General features: G+C 27.0%; 3 protein-coding genes across 3 annotated transcripts; all 3 read right to left on the minus strand.

The window, feature by feature from the left end:
- Positions 1-1802: 1802 nt before the first annotated feature.
- Positions 1803-5433, minus strand: LOC106778446 (cyanogenic beta-glucosidase-like). Its single transcript, XM_014666406.1, has 13 exons — positions 5272-5433; positions 4877-4946; positions 4582-4640; positions 4409-4484; positions 4233-4310; positions 4043-4130; positions 3431-3686; positions 3247-3362; positions 2615-2823; positions 2504-2535; positions 2317-2419; positions 2053-2161; positions 1803-1974 (listed from the first exon to the last, which is right to left on the minus strand). Exons 1-13 carry the CDS (start codon positions 5431-5433, stop codon positions 1803-1805), a joined length of 1530 nt encoding a protein of 509 aa, XP_014521892.1.
- A 2030-nt stretch (positions 5434-7463) lies between these two features.
- LOC106778448 (cyanogenic beta-glucosidase-like) lies at positions 7464-10522 on the minus strand. The gene is made up of 13 exons (XM_014666408.2): positions 10361-10522; positions 10114-10183; positions 9861-9919; positions 9670-9745; positions 9509-9586; positions 9325-9412; positions 8916-9171; positions 8708-8823; positions 8407-8615; positions 8280-8311; positions 8102-8204; positions 7911-8019; positions 7464-7653 (listed from the first exon to the last, which is right to left on the minus strand). The coding sequence occupies exons 1-13, from the start codon at positions 10520-10522 to the stop codon at positions 7482-7484; spliced, it is 1530 nt and encodes a 509-aa protein (XP_014521894.1). The 3' UTR covers positions 7464-7481.
- A 2937-nt stretch (positions 10523-13459) lies between these two features.
- On the minus strand, positions 13460-15400 carry LOC106778454. Its single transcript, XM_014666418.2, has 2 exons — positions 15197-15400; positions 13460-14219 (listed from the first exon to the last, which is right to left on the minus strand). The coding sequence occupies exon 2, from the start codon at positions 14178-14180 to the stop codon at positions 13764-13766; it is 417 nt and encodes a 138-aa protein (XP_014521904.1). The 5' UTR covers positions 14181-14219; positions 15197-15400; the 3' UTR covers positions 13460-13763.
- Between the last annotated feature and the right edge of the window lie 5506 nt (positions 15401-20906).

Raw genomic sequence — 20906 nt, forward strand, 5'->3', positions numbered from 1 at the left:
TCTGTGGGTAATAGATAACGAGTATTTTAATATTCGTTTCTAAACGGGTCGGGTATAGGTAGTATATTATTCGACCCGTGGATATCCTCCGTTACTCGAAAAATAATAAAAAATTAATAATTTATATATAATTTTAATTAAATTTAATTAAAAATAAAATAATATAATATTTTAATGGGCTAAATTTAATTAAAATTAAATTTTAATTTATATTTAACTTAATTTATATTATATTATATATATTCTTTGTAATTTTATTTAAATTTTATTTTAAAATATATAAAATATATTTTTTTTATTTTTTGCGGATACTCGTAAGTTTTAAAATACTCGTAGATACCTACAGGTTTTAAAATATTCACGAGTATTCTTTAAACGGGTACCCGATAAGTAATTGATCAAATAACGGATAGAATTTTATCGAGTTACGAATAGACACTATCCATGTCCGACCTGACCGTTGTCATCCGTAGTACCATCACTTTAAAACAATGCTTTCCATATTCTTTTATGTATCTTTATTATCTTCTCTTTAATGTTCACTATTATCAATGCATAAATCTTCCATTTACTTAGATTTTCGTCATCCTAATACCGTGTCTATCATAGAGTTTGAGAAGAAATATATAGCTAGATTATTTTTCATTCAAATTCCTAAATGATCTAAAATATTATTGAATTTACCGTAATAATAAAATAGATAATAATATAATCTAAATAATAAAAATTAAAAGCATTAACACTTAAAAAATACAGTCAGAAAAACGAGATAACTCAAATATTCAGTGAGTTGACATTTATAGGAATAAGAATACGAATACAATGATGTATTAAGACATGCAGAATATTATAATATATTTGCATATTTATACTCACATAATTAATTGAAACCGAAGGAACTCGCTTGTATACCAAGTTTGTTGGATTTTGGATTTTGCAAATATTCACATAAGATAATAATTAGACAAAATTTATGATAGAATTTAATGTGATATAATTTTCACACTGTGCAAAAACGTTGTTTAACGTCATTCCTTAGATGTTGGTTCCGTGAAAATCCGACGTCTATTACTGTACGGTGGCATTATCATAAATAAATTGAGAAACTAGACGTCAGTTTCGATGTCAGGCGATGTCTATGACATAGTTTAACATATTTCTCAGTTGAAATTAATTTTGAATTTTTTTTTCTATTAACAATTTTAAATAAAATTCAATGTAAAAATATAAATGTAAATTAATTCAATTTTGTTAAAAATATCTAATAAATTTTAATAGAAGTATTTGTATAACATTTATATAAAAGATAAATTTTATTTTTATTTGAATAGAGACAAAATTGTTTAATATTTTTAAAAAATTATGACTGAGAGAAAATAAAAATATAAAAATAATTAAATTTCCTTTCTATTTGAAGAGAGACAAAATTGTTTAATTTTAAAAAAATTATAACTAGATTGAGACAGTAAAAATACAAGACCAAATTAAAAGGATTGTCACATTACACTCTTACTGTCACATGATATATGATGTTAGTTTGACACGAAACAAAAAATATTAAAAAATAAAACATGAAGTGATATGTGACACATTTTTAACCGTGTCAGTGCATTAGTAATGAAAAGAAAACCTCATTGCATCAAAATTTTCACATTAGGAACCAAATCGAAGCTAATAAAAATACGGAACCGATTACAAATTTTCTACCAAAATGAAACTAATGGAATGATTCAATCCTATAACTATTACATGAGCTTTGCATGAATCCGAGTGCCTTAAAGATTAAGAAGTGAGTATATAATCTAGTAGGTTTTAAGAAAGTTCTTAAACCATTTTGCAGACAGTTTTTCATGTCGCTTTAAGTCATCCTTATAATCCACAAAGTGTATTCCAAAGCGTACCGCATAACCATCATTCCATTCAAAGTTGTCCAACAATGACCATGCAAAATATCCTTTTATGTTTACGTCATCCCTAGTCAATATAAAATAAATTAATTAATTAAATTTGCAAATAAAATAATTTCTCAGCAATAAAGAAATCATTATTTACCTAATTGCCGAATTTATATAATAGAGATGATGATAATAGAAGTCAACTCTATGTTTATCGTCAAGGGATTTCTCTAACGATACTGTCGGTTCATCCAATTCACTTACACCTTCAAATTAAAAGCAATATACGTTAAAAATGATAGAAGAAAGATTACTTACTTATAAACATGCAAAAAGTTATATTAAAGCTACATATTTTAAATAATTATGTCTAAATAATTACTTTATGAGAGATATTTCAAAGATGTTTTGATTTAATTACCATTTTCAGTTATGTAAATCAAAGGATCGTTGTACTTTTCCTTTGTATAGAGCAACAATTCTCTAATTCCTTTAGGGTAAACGTATAACCAACTAGAACCGCTCTGCAAATATAAATATGAAGTTATACAAAACCTAATAAACCAATAATAATATGAACATAAAACTTCAAATGATTGCATACATACCGATGGACCTATTGGAACGCCATTACGAAAAGCTAGCCCACAAAACAAAAAACAAAATGTGATATTATGAAATTATAATTAAGATATGTAATTTAAATAATTGATACTTACATGAAAGATTGGCTTTGCAATCTGTTTCATAATTAGGTTTGGTTTTGGGTGCATCGGCAGCATAGTAAGTGGTGTAATAGTTTAATCCAAGAAAATCAAATGAACCAACAACAAGTTTTGATTCTTCTTCAGTGAACTCTGGCAATCGTTCACCAACTATGGAACGCATGCTCTCTGGATACTTTCCTGATGTCAGTGGTTCCATGTACCTATAATTATTATTAGTACAAATTAAAAACTTACATTGTCGGAAGTTTCGTATCGATTATAAGTTATAAAATAAGTTTATAATATAAAAATGAATGAAAAATTTATTTTATAAGTCGATTTGTTAGGTTTAAGTTAAGTTTAAAGTTTATTTTTTAATATAATATCATAATTATAGGTTAAAGTTTATCATAACAAGATTTATTGTTTGTTCAGTCTATTGTACAGTGTTATTGGATCAATAATTAATGTCTAATCTCTAAATTCAATATCTATATTCTTCAACACGAAAGATATGTGTTGAAAGTTTCAAATGGACTACTAATAAAATTAGTTTATAGTATATAAATGAGTGCAAACTTCGTATTATAAATCGATTTTAGAAGAGTGAGTGGTAATATTTGAATGTAGAGTGAAGTACTTACCATCCATACATAAAGTCAAGAGCTCGTTGAGCAGCTTCTTTATCTGATGTGGTATTTGAAAATGGCTCAAACCAATGAGAAACATGTGTTATGCCTATGACACCCCTTTGAGATTCCTGAGCAAAACAAAAATAGTTTAACCCTATATAGCAACATTGAAGTCTAATGGTGAAGAGTAAGAAACCTGATACTTTTTCTTGTAGAGTTGAACAGCTGCTGCATGAGAAAGTAGTTGATAATGTGAAATTATATAAGGTTCTGTTCCTGAATCACCACCAGTGCATTCTGGATTTAGCCATTGAGAACATCGACCTGGTGCAAAGCTCCCAAGTGCATAACCACCCCTACTAAAAGACCATGGCTCGTTTAAAGTAATCCAGTGTTTCACCCTATCTCCAAATTCTTCGAAACAAAGTTCCGCATACTCTTCAAAATCCTTTCTGAAAATCAGTCATAGGTTAACTATATTGCATGATGGTACAATTGGATCATATTGTTATAATGATAATAAATTAGTGTAAAGTTAACAGCAAGGAAGTAACTATATATATATTTATGGAAAGGAAAATGATATTTTGACACCAACTTTTTGACACTGCATACATGTCAAAGTGTGGTTGGACGATTTTAAATTAAAAAAAGAAACTTTGGTTTTTTTCTTCCAAATATGTTCTTGTTTCAGTTTTTTTAATTTGAAATCGTCCAACCACGTTTTGACACGTGTGCAGTATCAAAAATTGGTGTCAAAATATCATTTTTCCTTATGGAAGGAAACTAGATTACTAAATTATCTTACATAATGAGAGGACTTAAGAAACCACCGTAGTCTTCTTGTAAAGCTTGAGGAATATCCCAGTGAAAAAGTGTTACATATGGTTGTATACCTGCAATATTAACTATTGTCACTTACTTAAAAATCTATTATTATAAAATGTAAACTTTTTAATTATGAAAAAAAAAAACAAGAGTAAAGAATTAATGTTGACCGTTGACTAGCAAATGATCGATGAGGTTGTGGTAATAATCGATTCCTTCGTGATTTATACCTCCACTCAGCTTTCCTTCTATTTATGATTAACAAAGATTGAAATCATTTACATGAAAGATACAAATACTATAATTAAGAAAATAATTAATAATTGTTGATGAACTTTTATCTCACTAGGTAGGATTCTGGACCAAGAGATGGAGAATCTGTATGCATCCAGATTCATGTTCTTCATTATATGAATATCTTCCTGTTATATAAACAGAAAACAACATTAGAAAAATGATTAATTACTTTGAGGGAGAGCGATAATTGGCTTCTTCATTGACTGAGAATTTGGACTTTACCTTATAGCGATGATACTGATCAACTGCTACATCTCCATTACTTTTATCCTTTATTTTCTCTGCAAATATTATGCATATATAATCAGACTATTGTAAAACGTTATACTGAGCTCATAAAATTACTTTATAAACCATTAAAGATTAAAACATATAAAAAAATATTAAAAAATAAACTATAAATCTAATTCAATTTTATAAAATTAATTTATAAGATGAAATTCAACTTACTTTATATTACGAAATTACAAAATCGTTTTATTTAAAATCAACATGTAACTCTCCAACAAAAACATACCTGGATATTTGTGGGTGAATTCATCCCACATACTTGGTCCTCTTCCATCTTCTTTTGCTGCACCTTCATACTATAGCATGAACATAACAAAATCATGTGAGTTTAGGTTCAAATTTCAAAGGTTAACTTTTTCCTATAGAAACGGATTATAAGTATCATTAACAACTGAATTTTAATTTTAATTCAACTTCTTTCGTTTAAGAGTTATAAAATTGGTTTGAAGAGTTTGAAAAGGAGAATGAGAGAAATAAGTGATAGCAACACTGTATACATGAACTACAGGATCTTTGATCAGATGTTACTATAACATTACACGTTGGTTGCTAATTAAATCTGAGTAGTTAATATTAGAACAAATTTTCAATGTAATACGAATGAAACCTGAATATGTATACCTGGTATGCTGCCGATGCTGTTCCAAAAACGAAGCCTGTCGGAAAACTACTTCGATTGAGTGAAGAAATATCGACAACAGATGCAGGACCAGCGAAAGTAATTGATGGTACTGTGAGAGGAAGAGCAAAGAAGAGAATGAGAATAAAGTGGTTGGATGCCATGTTTGCTGAATCTTAGATTCTGCTTACTGAAGTTATGATGTGTAATGTTCCCTTTTATAGAGAGAAGAAAAACATACAGTTATAGCTAAATATAGTTTCAAGTAATTTAGAATGAAACTCAGCCATTCATACTCAGACTATACTGGTCAATACTTCTAATTTAATCTACACTGAGAGATTCAGTGCAGTTTGGAATGGTTCTGGATGAAAAATAAGTGTATAAATCAAACATAAAGAAAAAAAAATTGTAACTCAACACTCAGTCAAAGTTAGGATTTTATTACTTTCTTACGTAAAATAAAATTGGAGAAAGGAAACATGTAACCTATATAAAATAAAAAAATAAAAAAATGGTGAAACTGAACTTACACGCATAAAGAAATTAGCATTCTAAATTGAAAAATTCGTCACAAAAATAAATTCTACTTTATTGGTTCTTCAACCATACAGAATGAAGACAAAAATAACTCCTAAAAAATCAAAAAACTTAAAAAATGTGATTTTCAAGCAAAATTTAAAATAATAAAATTCTTTTATAATAAAACTATTTATATTAAAACATTTATCATTAAAATAATCGAATTTCAATGTTTTTAAATTATTGTCTGCATGTTCACGAGAAAGTATTATAATTTTTGAATTTGAATTTCAGAAGACATAATAAAAATGTTAATTTTCGATAAGAATAAGAATTTTAATTCAACAATAAAAAAATATTTCTAAAAAACAAATACATATAATATAATTCACAAATATTTATATGAATTTTTGATATTTTTATATATAAGCACTTAAGTTAAAAAAAATCTGAAATAAAATCCATAGTCTAAAAACAGATTAAATAACATAAAACAAAATTACAATTGGAGACTTTCAGCCAATAAAAAACACAACTTAGCTAGTCATTTCGTAAAATTGAAATAAAATTACAATTTATTTAATTTTTAAATTATTTTTTAACTCTACTTATAATTTTTATGTTCTTTAAATTTTCTGTTTCATATAATATTATAAAATTCAAAGATACATGTTTTGACTTCGTTATAAATTCTTTAAATTATAAATATTTTATCTCAAATTCTTATAATACATATTCAGAAAATAATATTTTATCATATAATATTTTTTAAAGATTATTTGTCCTTAATTCTTATCATGTAAATTTCTTATCACATGAAACTTTAAATTTTGAGACTTTGGGTTACATATTATCAACTTGCATCTGCCTTTAAAAATGAACTTGGTCAATGGTATTTGGTGGAACTCAAATGTAACATGGTAATGCTATATTGGTGATTATTATTTTAAAACAACTGTGTTCAAAGGTGCAAGGCAACCCACAATCTCCCTTTTTATGCTAACAGTGACTGATTACCAATTTACTGGTAGCCATGGGAAAACTTTTATTTATTTTTTGTTGGTTTACAATTAAGTTTTATAATTTTTTCTGTTTGATACAAATTTTCACCGTAGATGTAAAATGCAAAGTCCTTGTACCAAATCAAATTGACCAAGATTGACAAAGAAACACTTATGTTCTGTTCATAGATTGCACGAGGGAGAAGTTGTGGAAGGATATGAACAGAGATGTTTTTGTGGGGTTATTTAAATTTCTTTAACTAACATTTAATATTTATAAGATTAATGTGAAAGATTTAAAAAAAATGAGAAATTATGAATTTAACTCTTTAATTAACAGAATACTAATAATTTCCACGTCGACGGCGAATACTCAAGTTATTAAATACTTGTTATGTCTTTTTGCCGTGAATGAGCATATTATCTTTCCTTACCACAATATATACATCTATTATTGATTAAACTAATATCATATATTTTTTTCAAAGTGGTGTATAATTAAAGGATTTTTTAAAAGAAGAATAGTAATTATAGAATGCAAATGAATATTTAGAAAAAGTACGAAATATGATAGAGAAAGAATAATTAAAAAATGAAATATTTATTTCTAAGAAGCAATCATATAACAATTTATAGTTAAAATTATTACATGAATTTGGTCTAAAGTCTAATAAGAGTGTGTCTACAGTCTAAGACCTGCGAAGAAAGTTCTTGAACCATTTAGCAGAGAGCTTTTGATATCGCTTCAAGCCATTCTTATAATCCACGTAATGTATTCCGAACCGCACCGAATAACCGTCACCCCATTCAAAGTTGTCTAATAACGACCATGCAAAATACGCTTTTACCTTTACGTCATCACTTTTAAAAGACAACAAAATAAATAAATTAATTTACAAACAAAATCATTTTTAAAAAATAGAGAAAGGAAAAAGTCTGTTTAACCACTCTTTTTTGACAACTTTTTTACAATGTATACGTGACAGTCTATGATTGGTCTGTTTCAAATAATTTTTTAAAGATAAATTTAAATATACCAATAAAATGATGACACGTGTCCTGTTGTCAAAAAGTTGTTAAAAAAGAGTTCTCAAATACATAGAAAAATTATTCATTACCTAATTGCTGATTTTACGTAATAGAGATGACGATAGTAATAGTCAATTCTGTATATATCTTGAAGGGCTTCCTGTAACGATAGTGCTGGATTGTTTAATTGACTTATACCTACATTCAAAATTTTAGAACAAAGATTCAATACTTTATGAGACATTTCATAGATAATAAAATGATGTTTTGATTTGATTACCATTTTCAGTTATGTAAATCAAAGGATTCTTGTACTTTTCTTTTGTATAGAGCAACACTTCTCTAATTCCTATGGGATAAACATATAGCCAACCAGAACCACTCTGCAAATATAATTATGATCGAAGTCATATGTAAAACCAAATAAAATAATAATAATAATATGATTATATACATACCGATGGACCAATTGGAACGCCATTGCGAAATGCTGGCACACAAAAGAAGAAAATATACAAAATGTGATATTATGAAATTATAATAAAATATATAATTTAAGTGAGTGATAGATAAAGTTGTCCTTACATGAAAGTCTGGCATTGGAATCTGTCTCATAATTAGGTTTGGTTTTGGGTGCATCGGAAACATAGAAAGCGGTGTAATAGTTTAATCCAAGAAAATCAAATGAACCAGCAAGAAGTTTTGCTTCTTCTTTAGTAAATTCTGGTAATCTTTTACCGACTAAGGTACGCATGTTTTCTGGATACTTTCCTGATGTCAATGGTTCCATGTACCTGTAATTACAAATAAAAATTAATATAAAATTTTAGATTTTTATTACTTATAATTTTTAATAAAAGTTCTTTGAAGAGAGTAAACGACTTACCATCCATACATGAAGTCAATAGCTCGTTGAGCAGCTTCTTTATCTGATTTTTTATTTGAAATTGGCTTGAACCAATGAGACACTATTGTAATGCCTATCAAGCCCCTTTGTAATTTCTGTGTAGAGTTTTTCGTATGTTAAGAACAAAATTTATACAGAAATACTTTAACCTAATATAAAAAGTAGCTATAAAAAAAAAAAAAAAAACCTGATATTTGTTCTTGTAAAGTTTGACAGCTGCTGCATGAGCAAGTAGCTGATTATGTGAAACTAAATAAGGTTCTGTTCCTGAATCACCACCGGTGCAGTTTGGATTTAGCCATTCAGAACATCGACCTGGTGCAGACAATCCAATGGCATAACCACCCCTACTAAAAGTATATGGTTCGTTTAAAGTAATCCAATACTTCACCCTATCTCCAAATTCTTTGAAACACACTTCCACATACTCTTCAAAATCATCTCTGAAAATCATTCAAACATAAATTATACTGCATTCTATATACGATTCAATCTGAGAATATATAAGTGGATAGAAATCTTATTTATAATCTAATTTTCAAAGATTAATTTAGACTTAAACTTTAACTTTTAACACTATGATTTGTGTAACTTACACAATGTGACGACTTAAGAAGCCTCCATACTCCTCTTCTAAAGCTTGGGGAAGATCCCAGTGAAAAAGTGTCACATATGGTTCTAGATCTGCAACATTAATATTTCACTTACTTAAAAATCTATTATAAAATGTAAACTTTTTAATTAAGAAAAAAAAAACAAGAGTAAAGAATTAATGTTGACCTTCGGCTAGCAAATTATCGATAAACCTGTTGTAATAATCGATTCCTTCTTTGTTTATACCTCCACTCAGCTTTCCTTCTATTTATGATTAAAAAAAGAATGTGAAAAATGTAAATACAATAATTACGAAAATAATAATATTTCATCAACTTTGATCTCACTTGGTAGGATTCTAGACCAAGAGATGGAGAATCTATATGCATCCAGATTCATATTCTTCATTATCTCAATATCTTCCTGTTATATACATGAAAAACAACATCCGAAACATGTAACTAATTGTTTTGATGAAGAAAGATAATTGGTTTTTTCATTAATCCGATGTTATGATCATCAAGAATCTAGATTGTACCTTGTAGCGATGATATTGGTCAACTGCCACATCTCCATTACTTCTATCTCTTATTTTTTCTGCAAGTATTACACATTTATATTCAAACTACTAAGACGTACGTGATTTTTACAAATACAAAGCAAATTAAAAATGTTGTATAGAGGTAGTAAAATTATTATAGTTAAAGAATAATACACAATTATTACAATATATATTATAAAAGTACTCTAAATTATATCACATTAGAGATTGAAACAGAGAAAAAAAAAACCTGGATATTTGTGGGTGAATGCGTCCCATATACTTGGTCCTCTTCCATCTTCTTTTGCCGCACCTTCATACTATAAGATGAACATAACAAAATCACACGAGTTTAGGTTCGAATCTCAAAGGTTAGCTTCTTCTTATACGAACATATATAACAAATAATGTCCCGTTTAAGTTGAAATCTGAAGGTTTGTCATAAGAAGAAATTTCAATGTAATATACAAAAATGAAATCTGAATATGTATATAAACCTGGTACGATGCTGATGCTGTTCCAAAAACGAAACCTGTTGGAAAACTACTTCGGTTGAGTGAAGAAACATCGACAACAGTTGAAGGAAGAGCGAAAGTAGTTGATGGTAATGTGAGAGGAAGAGCAAAGAAGAGAAGGAGAATAAAGTGGTCGGATGCCATGTTTGCTGAATCTTAGATTCTGCTTACTGAAGTTATGATGTGTAATGTTCCCTTTTATAGAGAGAAGAAGAACATACAGTTATAGCTAAATATAGTTTTAAGTAATTTAGAATGAAGCTCAGCCATTCATACTCAAACTATACTGGTCAATACTACTAATTTAATCTACACTTAGGGTTTCAGTGCAGTTTGGAATGATTCTGGATGAAAATTAAGTGTATAAATCAAACATAAAGAAAAAAAAATTGTATACTATAAGTTTAGAACGTTGGTATTATGTTATTCTTTTATATGTATATCAGCTACTTAAATAAATAAATTTACTATAAGTTTACTCTAAACACTTATAAATAAATAAATTAGCTTAAGAAAATCTATCTACTAGTTACTTCTAGTATACTATAATTCCTATAAAACCTATTAATAATAACATTAAATATATTTCATATTAGGAAAAGAGATGTTATATAACTGTATGATTCCTAGTTATGTTATGATGTTTGAAAGAATATAATGTCTTCAAAACAGTCACCTATATTAAAATAATAAGATAATGATATTTTGATAATATTTTTTAACAATTTTTTTTTTTATAACAGGACATGTTCATTACTTTATTGGTTAAAAAATATTTAAAATAGACTAATGACAAACGGTCACATATGCATTGTGAAAATATTGTTAAAAAAGTATTGGTAAAAAAAGTTTTCCCATTAAAATATGGATGTAATATATAATGTGAGGTAAACAAAAGACAAAAAAAAAAAAAAAAGGCTTTAATGACAACAAAGTTAACCTTTTAGACTTGTTGGGATAAAGAAATCTTCCAAGTAAAGTCAACAAGAGATATGTCTCGAGGATTTTTATGCTCGATTAATATTTTTTCTAAAAACTTATCTTTTTTCCTAATTTCATGTCTCTTTTTACAGTTAATATTTTAATAAAACTTTTTATGATTTTTTTATTAAGAAATTAATTTTAAATATAACTTAATTTTATAAAAATACAAATATTTCAATAACAAATGATTAAATAAACAAAAAATTCCGTTATGATAAGTTTGAATAAGTAAATTTTAAGTTTATATCAACCCACGTAAAATCTGTACTCATTTATATATTTTAAACTTTTCTTTATCATTAAATATATATATATATATATATATATATATATATATATATATAACTTTCAACAATTTTTATAAATGGATTAAAACCACATAATTATCTCATTTAATTATATTGCTTACACTTATAAAAGGCAATAATTTTACTTAAATAGTCTTAATGGTATTTAATTTTTAAAATATTTGTAAATTTTTACTTATAAGGATGCTATCCTTTTAATGAAAAAATCTATATATTTAGTTTACTTTTTTTTATAGAAATGCGATTGGTGGAGTTTTTTTTTATTAGACTATAGTTATTAAAGAACAGCTACTTTATAATTAAAATATATGTGAAAAAGGCTACTAATTAATATGAAGTAAACTTATAAAACATCAGTAATTTTTAAATTTAAAAAATACATTATAAATTGTGGATAAACACTTTAAATGCATTAAACCTGTAAGTTAATATAACTTGCTAAAAAAAGGCTGAATAAGCATAAATCACGGACTATCATTATGACTACCAAATTCAAGGTTAAAATGATCAAATTATAAACACAATAATAAGAGTGACAAAATAAATTAGTGGGATTAATTAAATAATAAAATTTTCTATTACAAATAATTATTAAAACTTAATTAATTAGTTTTATTAATTTAAGTTAAAATATTATTGTCAATAGTTGAACCCTTCCCATCTCATATCAATGAACTTGTGAAACCCATTAACTTAGAAGTGGGTCACCGGAGCATTTATGTCACCCTAAAATGTGTAATAAAAAAATAATGATATTTTCAGTCTTTTTATTTTCAATTTTTTTAATTGTGAATTATTTTTATAAATTTCTACAACTTTGAATTATGTAGTTTGATTTTAATTAGCCCTGACATGTATCCACATTTCCAATCATATTCATCTTTGTCGATGAAGAATTATTCAACTTTAAATAAACTATATTGCTGTCATATGTTAAAGGATGTATTCCAATTCTTTTTTCATTTAAAAAGAAGGTTTATGTAATCGGTGAAAATAATATATTTAATATTTAATTATATATAAACATTTTTCCTGTATAAAAAAAACAAAACAAAATATTGCACCAATGAATTCATTCACTTTGGTTGGCCCAATAAAAGATAAAAAGGCTTTTTTGATTGGAAGGAACGTATGTTACTATTTGAAAAAAAAAACCCATATTGCTCATAACTTTTATTGGCCAACAAAAAATCTTATATAGATTAGAAATCAAATGTTGCATTTTACAAACAAAATTATGATGAAGTCACCTAATTCTAATATAATTTTTTTTCCACGCTTTTAGAAAAATAAAATTTTAGTTTAATTTTAAATTTTATGTATGTTCTATTTTTAAAATTGCACTACCATAATATGATAGGTTTGTGTTCAAAGAGAAGAAGAAAAATTGGTTGAGGAATTTGCTTTTATCATTTCACATCCAAAAATTGAACTAAACAGCAAAACTTTATAAAAATCTGTCTTGGAACCATTGTTATAGAATTACAACAGCAGTAAAACAGTTTCAGCATATGATGAACTTTTCATGCACCTAATTTCTTTTGTTAATACTGACAACATATGCTTAATGAAACTAGAAACAGAGTGCTAATTCGAGGTTCATTCTAGCAAAATGAGTTTAAGTTGAGAAATTCAGACTCGTGAAGCAAATGATAAGTACTAAAAAGTCAAAAAGGTTTCAAGACATGTGAGAATAATACAGAAAAATAAGGTAAACACTTGAGTAGTTCTCAGCAATTCAGCAGCAGGCTTATAATTAGATGCAAATGGAATGATGGAAGAGAGAGTATTGAAAGTGAAAGTAGAAAAGGTTTGAATTGGAAGTGTTATAGCATTATAAGCAACAGATAGATAGCATTTAAACTCTCAAATTCATGATTGAAATAAAGAAAAGAAGGAATTAATGATAGGGTATCGGCGAATGGAACCCTCAAAATCAGACTCACCCAGGAAGAAAAAGGAAACTAAAAATGAGAGCAAAGAAAGAAAACAAGTAAATAAAATAAATGATACTACTGAGCCTCACTTCCTATCTGATCATTGTAACTGGTAATATGAAAAGGAAGAAAGCTACTGCACAACTTTGATTATGGTTACTTGCATTGCACACCTGCTTCAGCAGCTCTACGAGGTGTGTTTTTGCGTCTGCTTCCATTATGCCTAAAACCATTGGACTTTGTCAACTCAGCAGTGCTGTTTGATCCATTGCCAATGCCATTTTCTTCCTCAACTGACTCCACTTTCTCTTGTACCTGTGAGCTTTTCTTCCTTTTCCTTCCATTTTCTGTTCCCGTCGGACTTTTCATCTCTTTGTTAGAGATTCCATTCTTCACATTGTTGTCAATGTCATCTTCTATCTTCTCTACTTCTTCTTCATCAAAATCATCCTTTAGCGGTTTCTGTGGCCTCCCTCTTCTCTTCTGCATCGGAACTTTTTCATCCTCCCCACTTGCAGGATCCTCGTGATTGATAACAGTTAGTTTTTTACCCTTTCCTCTACCTCTACCCATGCTCTTAAATACACCTGCTCATGCAAACAAGGACCATACCTGCAAGAAAAACACACAATGGCACACATGGAAATGGCTTCATTGGAACAGATAAAGAGGTAAGCCCATGACTTAAAAAGGCTTAAGAGCCACCTCTGCTGCATTACAAAACAAAAATCTGATCTGATATAATATCATAGCTATGATCTGTTACAGGACAGGAGAAACATGAAAAGAAATATAGTCCTCCATTTTATTTTATATACAAAGAAAAAGACTTTTTCCTGCCCAATTGTTCTTGCATTTGGGCACACTTTTATTCCCCAGGATTAAACCAGTATCAGTACTTCTGGGGTTTGATTTTTCAGTGAGGCCCCAAAATTCTAAACACTTCAATTTTTTAGCTTTGTGGAAAAAGCTTCAGTCTTTAAAAAGATGAAAACTAGGTAAGAGAGATGCGTCTTCCCAAAACTCAAAATAAAAACTAGATTAGGGCATATAGGAACACTAAGAGAAATTGATAGTTCAGTGAAATTGTAAATCAATTGCGAGATAATTAACAGAATAAGCTTCTAATCTAAACCCAGAGAAACTTCACAAGATTCATAATAAAGCATGAAAGCAGTAAGCTTGCAAATGGAGAGAACTGATAACAATCGAAATCCGCAGTCACCTCAGACTCTCGAAACCCATAAATCTAAAAGCACCCAAAAAGAAACACATTTCTAATTCCAACCCAAATTCAACAAACAGAATAAAAACAACAACAATAAAAATAGAAAGAAATAATGAAAAAACCGTACGAAGATAAAAAGATTGAAACAGGCAGCATGAGTCAAGGAATGAAATCTTTCTTAGTCCTCAGAACTCTAGAATAAGCAATACCCAGAGAACTAGTATCATTATTTATTGGAAAGCAAGCAGATTCAAACAGTAAAAAACAGAATAAGAAAAAAAAAAACGTAAATTTCAAAAGGGCATAAAAAAAAGGCAGAATGATCTTAAGAAGATGAATGAGAAGAAGAAATAAGCAATACCCATATGATGAAACATTGAGAGAGATTGATAGAGCAAAATGGGGATTGGGTCTGACGGAGTAGCAAGTATGAAGAGAGTGGCTTGTGAGAAACAAGGGGCCAAATGAAACAGAGGAGGCGAAGTAGGGATAGAAAGAAAGAAGAAAGAGAGAAGCGATTATAGATATTTGTCTATTGGTTCATGAGTCTGTGACTCTGTACACTTTGGGTGTATTTATTTATTGCTTATATCAAGCGTGAACAACGTTAAATCGTGAGGGTCACTCTTGTAATTTCAAAACCAAAGTGTTTGTACAGATAAAAAAGACCGTGTACAGTGAGCAACTACACTACACACATAAAATAACCGTTAGTGGTTGTGTTTGGTGCTTACGCGTGTTGTGGAGTTGTGTAACCTAGTTGAGTGCATGTCGAATTTCAAAGTGCAGATTGCATGGAATCTGTGATGTCTTTCAAGTTCCAACAACGACGATAACTGAAACCTAGGTAATTGGAAAATGAGACATTCTCTTGCTATTAGGGACATAGATTATTGCATTATTGCATCATGGTTACAAACTATAATGTGTTATGTTAGTAGGGTTCAGAGAGTGCTTTACTTTGTATTATATATAGTAATAGAAAAATATTATGGAATATCTTTTTTGTCAAAAAGGAGATTAAACTGAAATCAATGAGAGAAAAAAAAAGTTATACTTGTATAAAAATTAAACAATTATTAATATAATGTGACAACAAAATTCAATATAAAATATTGCTTTTGAGCTATATTTTACACTAACCATGGATAAATGATGGAGGATTATAAATAAAACATATAAAAAATATATCTCACGGATTTTTAAAGTTTAGGATATGGATTTAAGAATAAATGTTTATTAAGCTATTGGGTTGTCAAAGCAACTAGTGCGTGCTAATTGATGAAAAAGAGTAGAAGTTACTAACAATTTTAATGTTTGTTGATCATTCTTGTTTGTTGTTTCTAAACAAAGGTTAGTTAATGTATGTTGCATTTATAACAAAATCATATATTACAAAAATAAAAATTAATTTATAGTTTTTATTTTATTTTTTATTTATATTTTTCTTCATTAAAATTATGGAAAATCAATGAATAATATAAGAATACATAAAAAAAATCAGAATTTTAGAATTAATATAGATATTTAAAATAAAAGTGTAAAGTATAAAAAAAAAACAAGTGAAAAATACTAAGAAAAAAACATGCCTTAAACATGGATTTTCAACATCTTTCATTTCTTAAGCGTCTCCATTCAAGATCTGTAACAAAAATTATGATCATTTAAAGTTTACAGACTCAACATTAAGTTAAAAACACAAAAATGCAATCTTTAAACACAAAACAACGTTAGGAAATGAAAACACTGACCTTCATGCGAAATACATTTGAGAAGAATGAAGATTCAATCCAAATGAGCATCACAATGGCAAAATGAAGAAAAATAAGTTGGAGAACTTGTTCTTTCAAATTTAACGTTATCAATATACTTTGATAAGAGGTTTCACGTAAACATGAAAGAAAAATATGAAATCACTATTACTGTTTCATAAAATTTAAAAGACAAATTGTCATCTATTATGAATGAATATGATGTTAATTTAAACAAAATATTTATAAAAAAAAAGGATTAAAATTTTCTACTTACATTATTAACATGATGACATTATAAGCTATTTTTACCCTTCCAATATCAACATGATGACATTATAAGTTATTTTTACCCTTCCAATATCAACATGATGACATTATAAGTTATTTTTACCTTAGTGAGTGACAAAAAAAAGTTTAAGAATTTTCACAAAATAATAAAAAGCACAAACTTTTAAAAACCATCTAAAGTATAAGGGTGCAAAAAGTTTTAAGAGTGAAAAGTAAAATGGAAATACATTCCAATCCTTCAACAGCAAAAGAAAATCACACACACACACATATATATATATATATATATATATATATAAAATAAACTTTGAAAATTTTGGATTTGTGTCCAATATATCTTTTGTTTCAGTTTGCTTTGGTTGGTATGAGTATTTCTCATCTGAATTTGTAATTTTTCTTTGTTGTTTTACTTACCCATATGTGGAAAAAGAAAATCTCATTAGAATAAAGTGATTATAATAATCAAAGTGAATCCTACACGCACAAAATTCCCAAGTTGGTACTAAGTTTATTTTTGTCTGTTTTTGTGGTTGAATAAAAAAATACCGAGTTGAAAATCAACTCTCGGACCCTGCTATTAACACCCCAAGTTTGTCTTAAAGTCTCCGCGAGAATGAAAAGACAAAAATATACTTTTGGTAGATGGTTAAAATACTTTCGACAAAAATATGTTTTCACTAATTAAAATCAACATAACATAAACTTGTTTCTACTGTGTTCTTTTCATTTTTCTAAATAAAAACACAAGGAAAACTTTCATTTGTGTTAATTTTTCCTAAATAAGATAATTTTTTATTGAATAGAATTTAAAAAATATAAATTGTATCATTTTTCGGGAAAAAGGAGCAATACAATTCCTTATTGTATTTTAAATCTATACCCCGGTTAAAGTATTAAACCCTTTTTAATCTCAAAAACTTATTTCCACGAAAAAAAATATCGTACTCCTGATTACACAAAGGAAAAATTTAAGTCTTTTGAAAAAATAAATAAATAGGTTATAGGCTTAAATAGAAAATTACTTTAGATTGTTAAAACATATCGATCTATCAAAATCACAGAGAAAAAAAAAATTCCACAAATAGGTTCAAACAAATAAAACACGTAAATTCATTTGAAGACACAGATCAAGTTGTCGATGATTTATTAAGGAAGTCTAAATGTTATTATAGAAATTGTGTTATTTGTTTGATTCTTATTTATATTCCACATAAAATTAAATCAGTTTATTTCTTAAAAAAAAAAAAAAACTCATAAACTATTAATAGATTTTTCAAGTACGCATACATTTCAAAGATAGTTAAACTGTACCTATTATAATAAATAAATAAATACGCAGAAATAAAATCATTAAACTATTTATATTGTTTTTTTATGAATTAAATTACATTACCTGATTTACCATCATAATGATTTTTTTTTCATAAAAATATGAGAAACTTTAAACTAGATATACATAAAAAATACAAACACCCACATCTTTATTTAAGACTCTAACAAATCACTTATTCATTCAAAAATTTATGACAAACTTACAAAAATTCACTTTCTAAAACAATCTTTTGAAAATCCTTTATCAATTCAATTTTCCAAAATATAAATGACTACCATAAATTCTATATAAATATACTTCTAAAAAAGTTTAAATATTACCAACATATTCCTATATCTTCCTCTAAAAATATCAATATATAAAATCAAATCAGAACAACTCATAACTATATTATTAATCTATCACTATTGATATTAAGTCAATTAAAAATAAAATTTGCCATATTACATCAAACATAAGTACAACTTCAATAAAAGATATTTTGATAAGATAATGGAAAGAAACTTTCATTAGAATATGGTAGTATAAAATTAGAAAATGTTTTTCCTGTTGCAAATTGAACTTTAAAAAATAGAAGTACAAAATTGTAAAAATAAAGAAAATATTTGTTGGAAGTCCTACATTGACTAGAAATAAGGTCAAATTATAATATATAATTTATAAGTGAATCTCATGTTACAAACCGATTTTATGGGGTTGAGTTACGCTTAAAATCCACTGTAAATACGAAACAACATAAAGATGTGCATTTATACTGTTGCAACCAAAGTTTTATATAATATAAGAAAAATGATATTTCAACACAATTTTTGACATCATTTTGACACTGTACACGTGTCAAAATGTGGTTGGACGATTTCGAATTAAAAAAAACTAAGGCAAAGGTATATTTGGAAGAGAAAAACTATTTTTTTTTAATTTGAAATCCCACATTTTGACACGTGTACAATATCAAAATGGTGTCAAAAAATCGGTGTTAAAATATCATTTTCTATAGTATAAACACAATCACGGCACCTTAAGACACTATATAGATTTTCAACCATATTGACTATCTCAATTTCGCTTTGAAAAATCACTTTGATTAATATTGGTAAAAAAATATACACCTAACACGTAGAAGATTAGTCTAAATCTATTGGTCTTTAAGGCTTTGAAAAAATATATTTGCAGTTTGGTATCTAGAATTGGTACTATTTCTATTCAAGTTTTCCTCTTTTGATGACTTAATCTTAAAGAATAAAAGTTTTAATATACTTGTTTTTTACATATCACACCAGCAGTTGAGATGTGACAGAAGATTAGGAATGTCTTTTTAAATATGTATATTTTAATGGACAAGAATACAAAAACTATATAAATGATGAATAAAAATATTGTTAATAAGTTATTACAGCTTCATTTTTTATTTTATAAATCGTAATCTTGTTTTAATTTTTTTTCTTTATATATTTTTTAAAATTATTTCTAAAATATTGGATTTTAAAGTTGTTTGCTTTCATAATATATTATATTTTAAATATGATAATAACTAGAAGGTTAGGATATTTTTAGTAAAATAAATGTTTATTTTTAAATAAGTTTATATTACATATTATTACGATTATATGAAAATGAGAAGATTTAGCAGGCATAATTAAGAAAGTAAAAAAGGGTGTTAATATGCCACAGAAAGTGTAGTTATCTCAACATGCATGTTTGCCTTTTAGACGTCATGACAATGTGTTTACATAAATTTCTTCTATTCATGATTTTGATTTTTAAGTCAAAACAAAAACACATACCATCAAAACATCACTTGCTCTGTGTTTTATTATTTAAGTGATCTTTTTTAAAATTGATTAATTTTTAAATTGAATAATTCTTTTAAATTAAGATAATTATCTGTAATAAAATTGTAAAAAATACTTTCATAAGTATAATAATAATAATTTTATTATTTTTATCATAAAAAAGAAAAAAAGAATCACATGTACGCGTAGTGTTTTATGTGTTTTGGATAATATATATAAATTAACGGTAGGTTTAACAATATTTTAAACAAATGAATTAGATTACATATTTTATGCAGTGAAAAGAGGTATGCAATTTTAGACATGTATTTATCATTAATGCCCACAGCTATATCCAAACTATAATGGAAAACACCAACTTATTTTCAAATTTTATTTTTTTTTAATGCAAAATCTTGTATTATGAAATTAGTTTTTCGCCCCAAAGTATAAATCATTTCAATTCCATCAAAAGTTTCAACCATATCTTAATTCTCAATGACTTTATTTTCATGGTCCCTTTCCATACCCACTTTCTCCTTTCATCATACATCATCACCAATTCTTCTTTTAGCTTTTGGAAGGAATTTTTCTTATTATTATTGTTAAGTTGAGTGTGGTTATGTTCTCACTTTGACAACTCTTGTTTACGTTTTTCTAAGCAAACAGGTCAAAAGATGAAAAGAAAAAAAAAAATACTAGGGTACAGACAAGAAATGTGTGTTTTAAAATAGGTTGATTTTTTTTTTAAAAATAATATATATATATATATATATATATATATATATATATAATTTAGTTAGACTGACTTGGTTTTAGATAAAATTTGGTAAGAGATTTAATTTCAATTGAATTTGAAAATTTTGATTAAGTTTATCTCAATTAAAATGGTCGATTTTGTTTCTCTTGAAATTCAATCAAAAT

Source organism: Vigna radiata, unplaced genomic scaffold, assembly GCF_000741045.1.
Source record: "Vigna radiata var. radiata cultivar VC1973A unplaced genomic scaffold, Vradiata_ver6 scaffold_332, whole genome shotgun sequence".
Taxonomy (NCBI): Eukaryota; Viridiplantae; Streptophyta; class Magnoliopsida; order Fabales; family Fabaceae; genus Vigna; species Vigna radiata.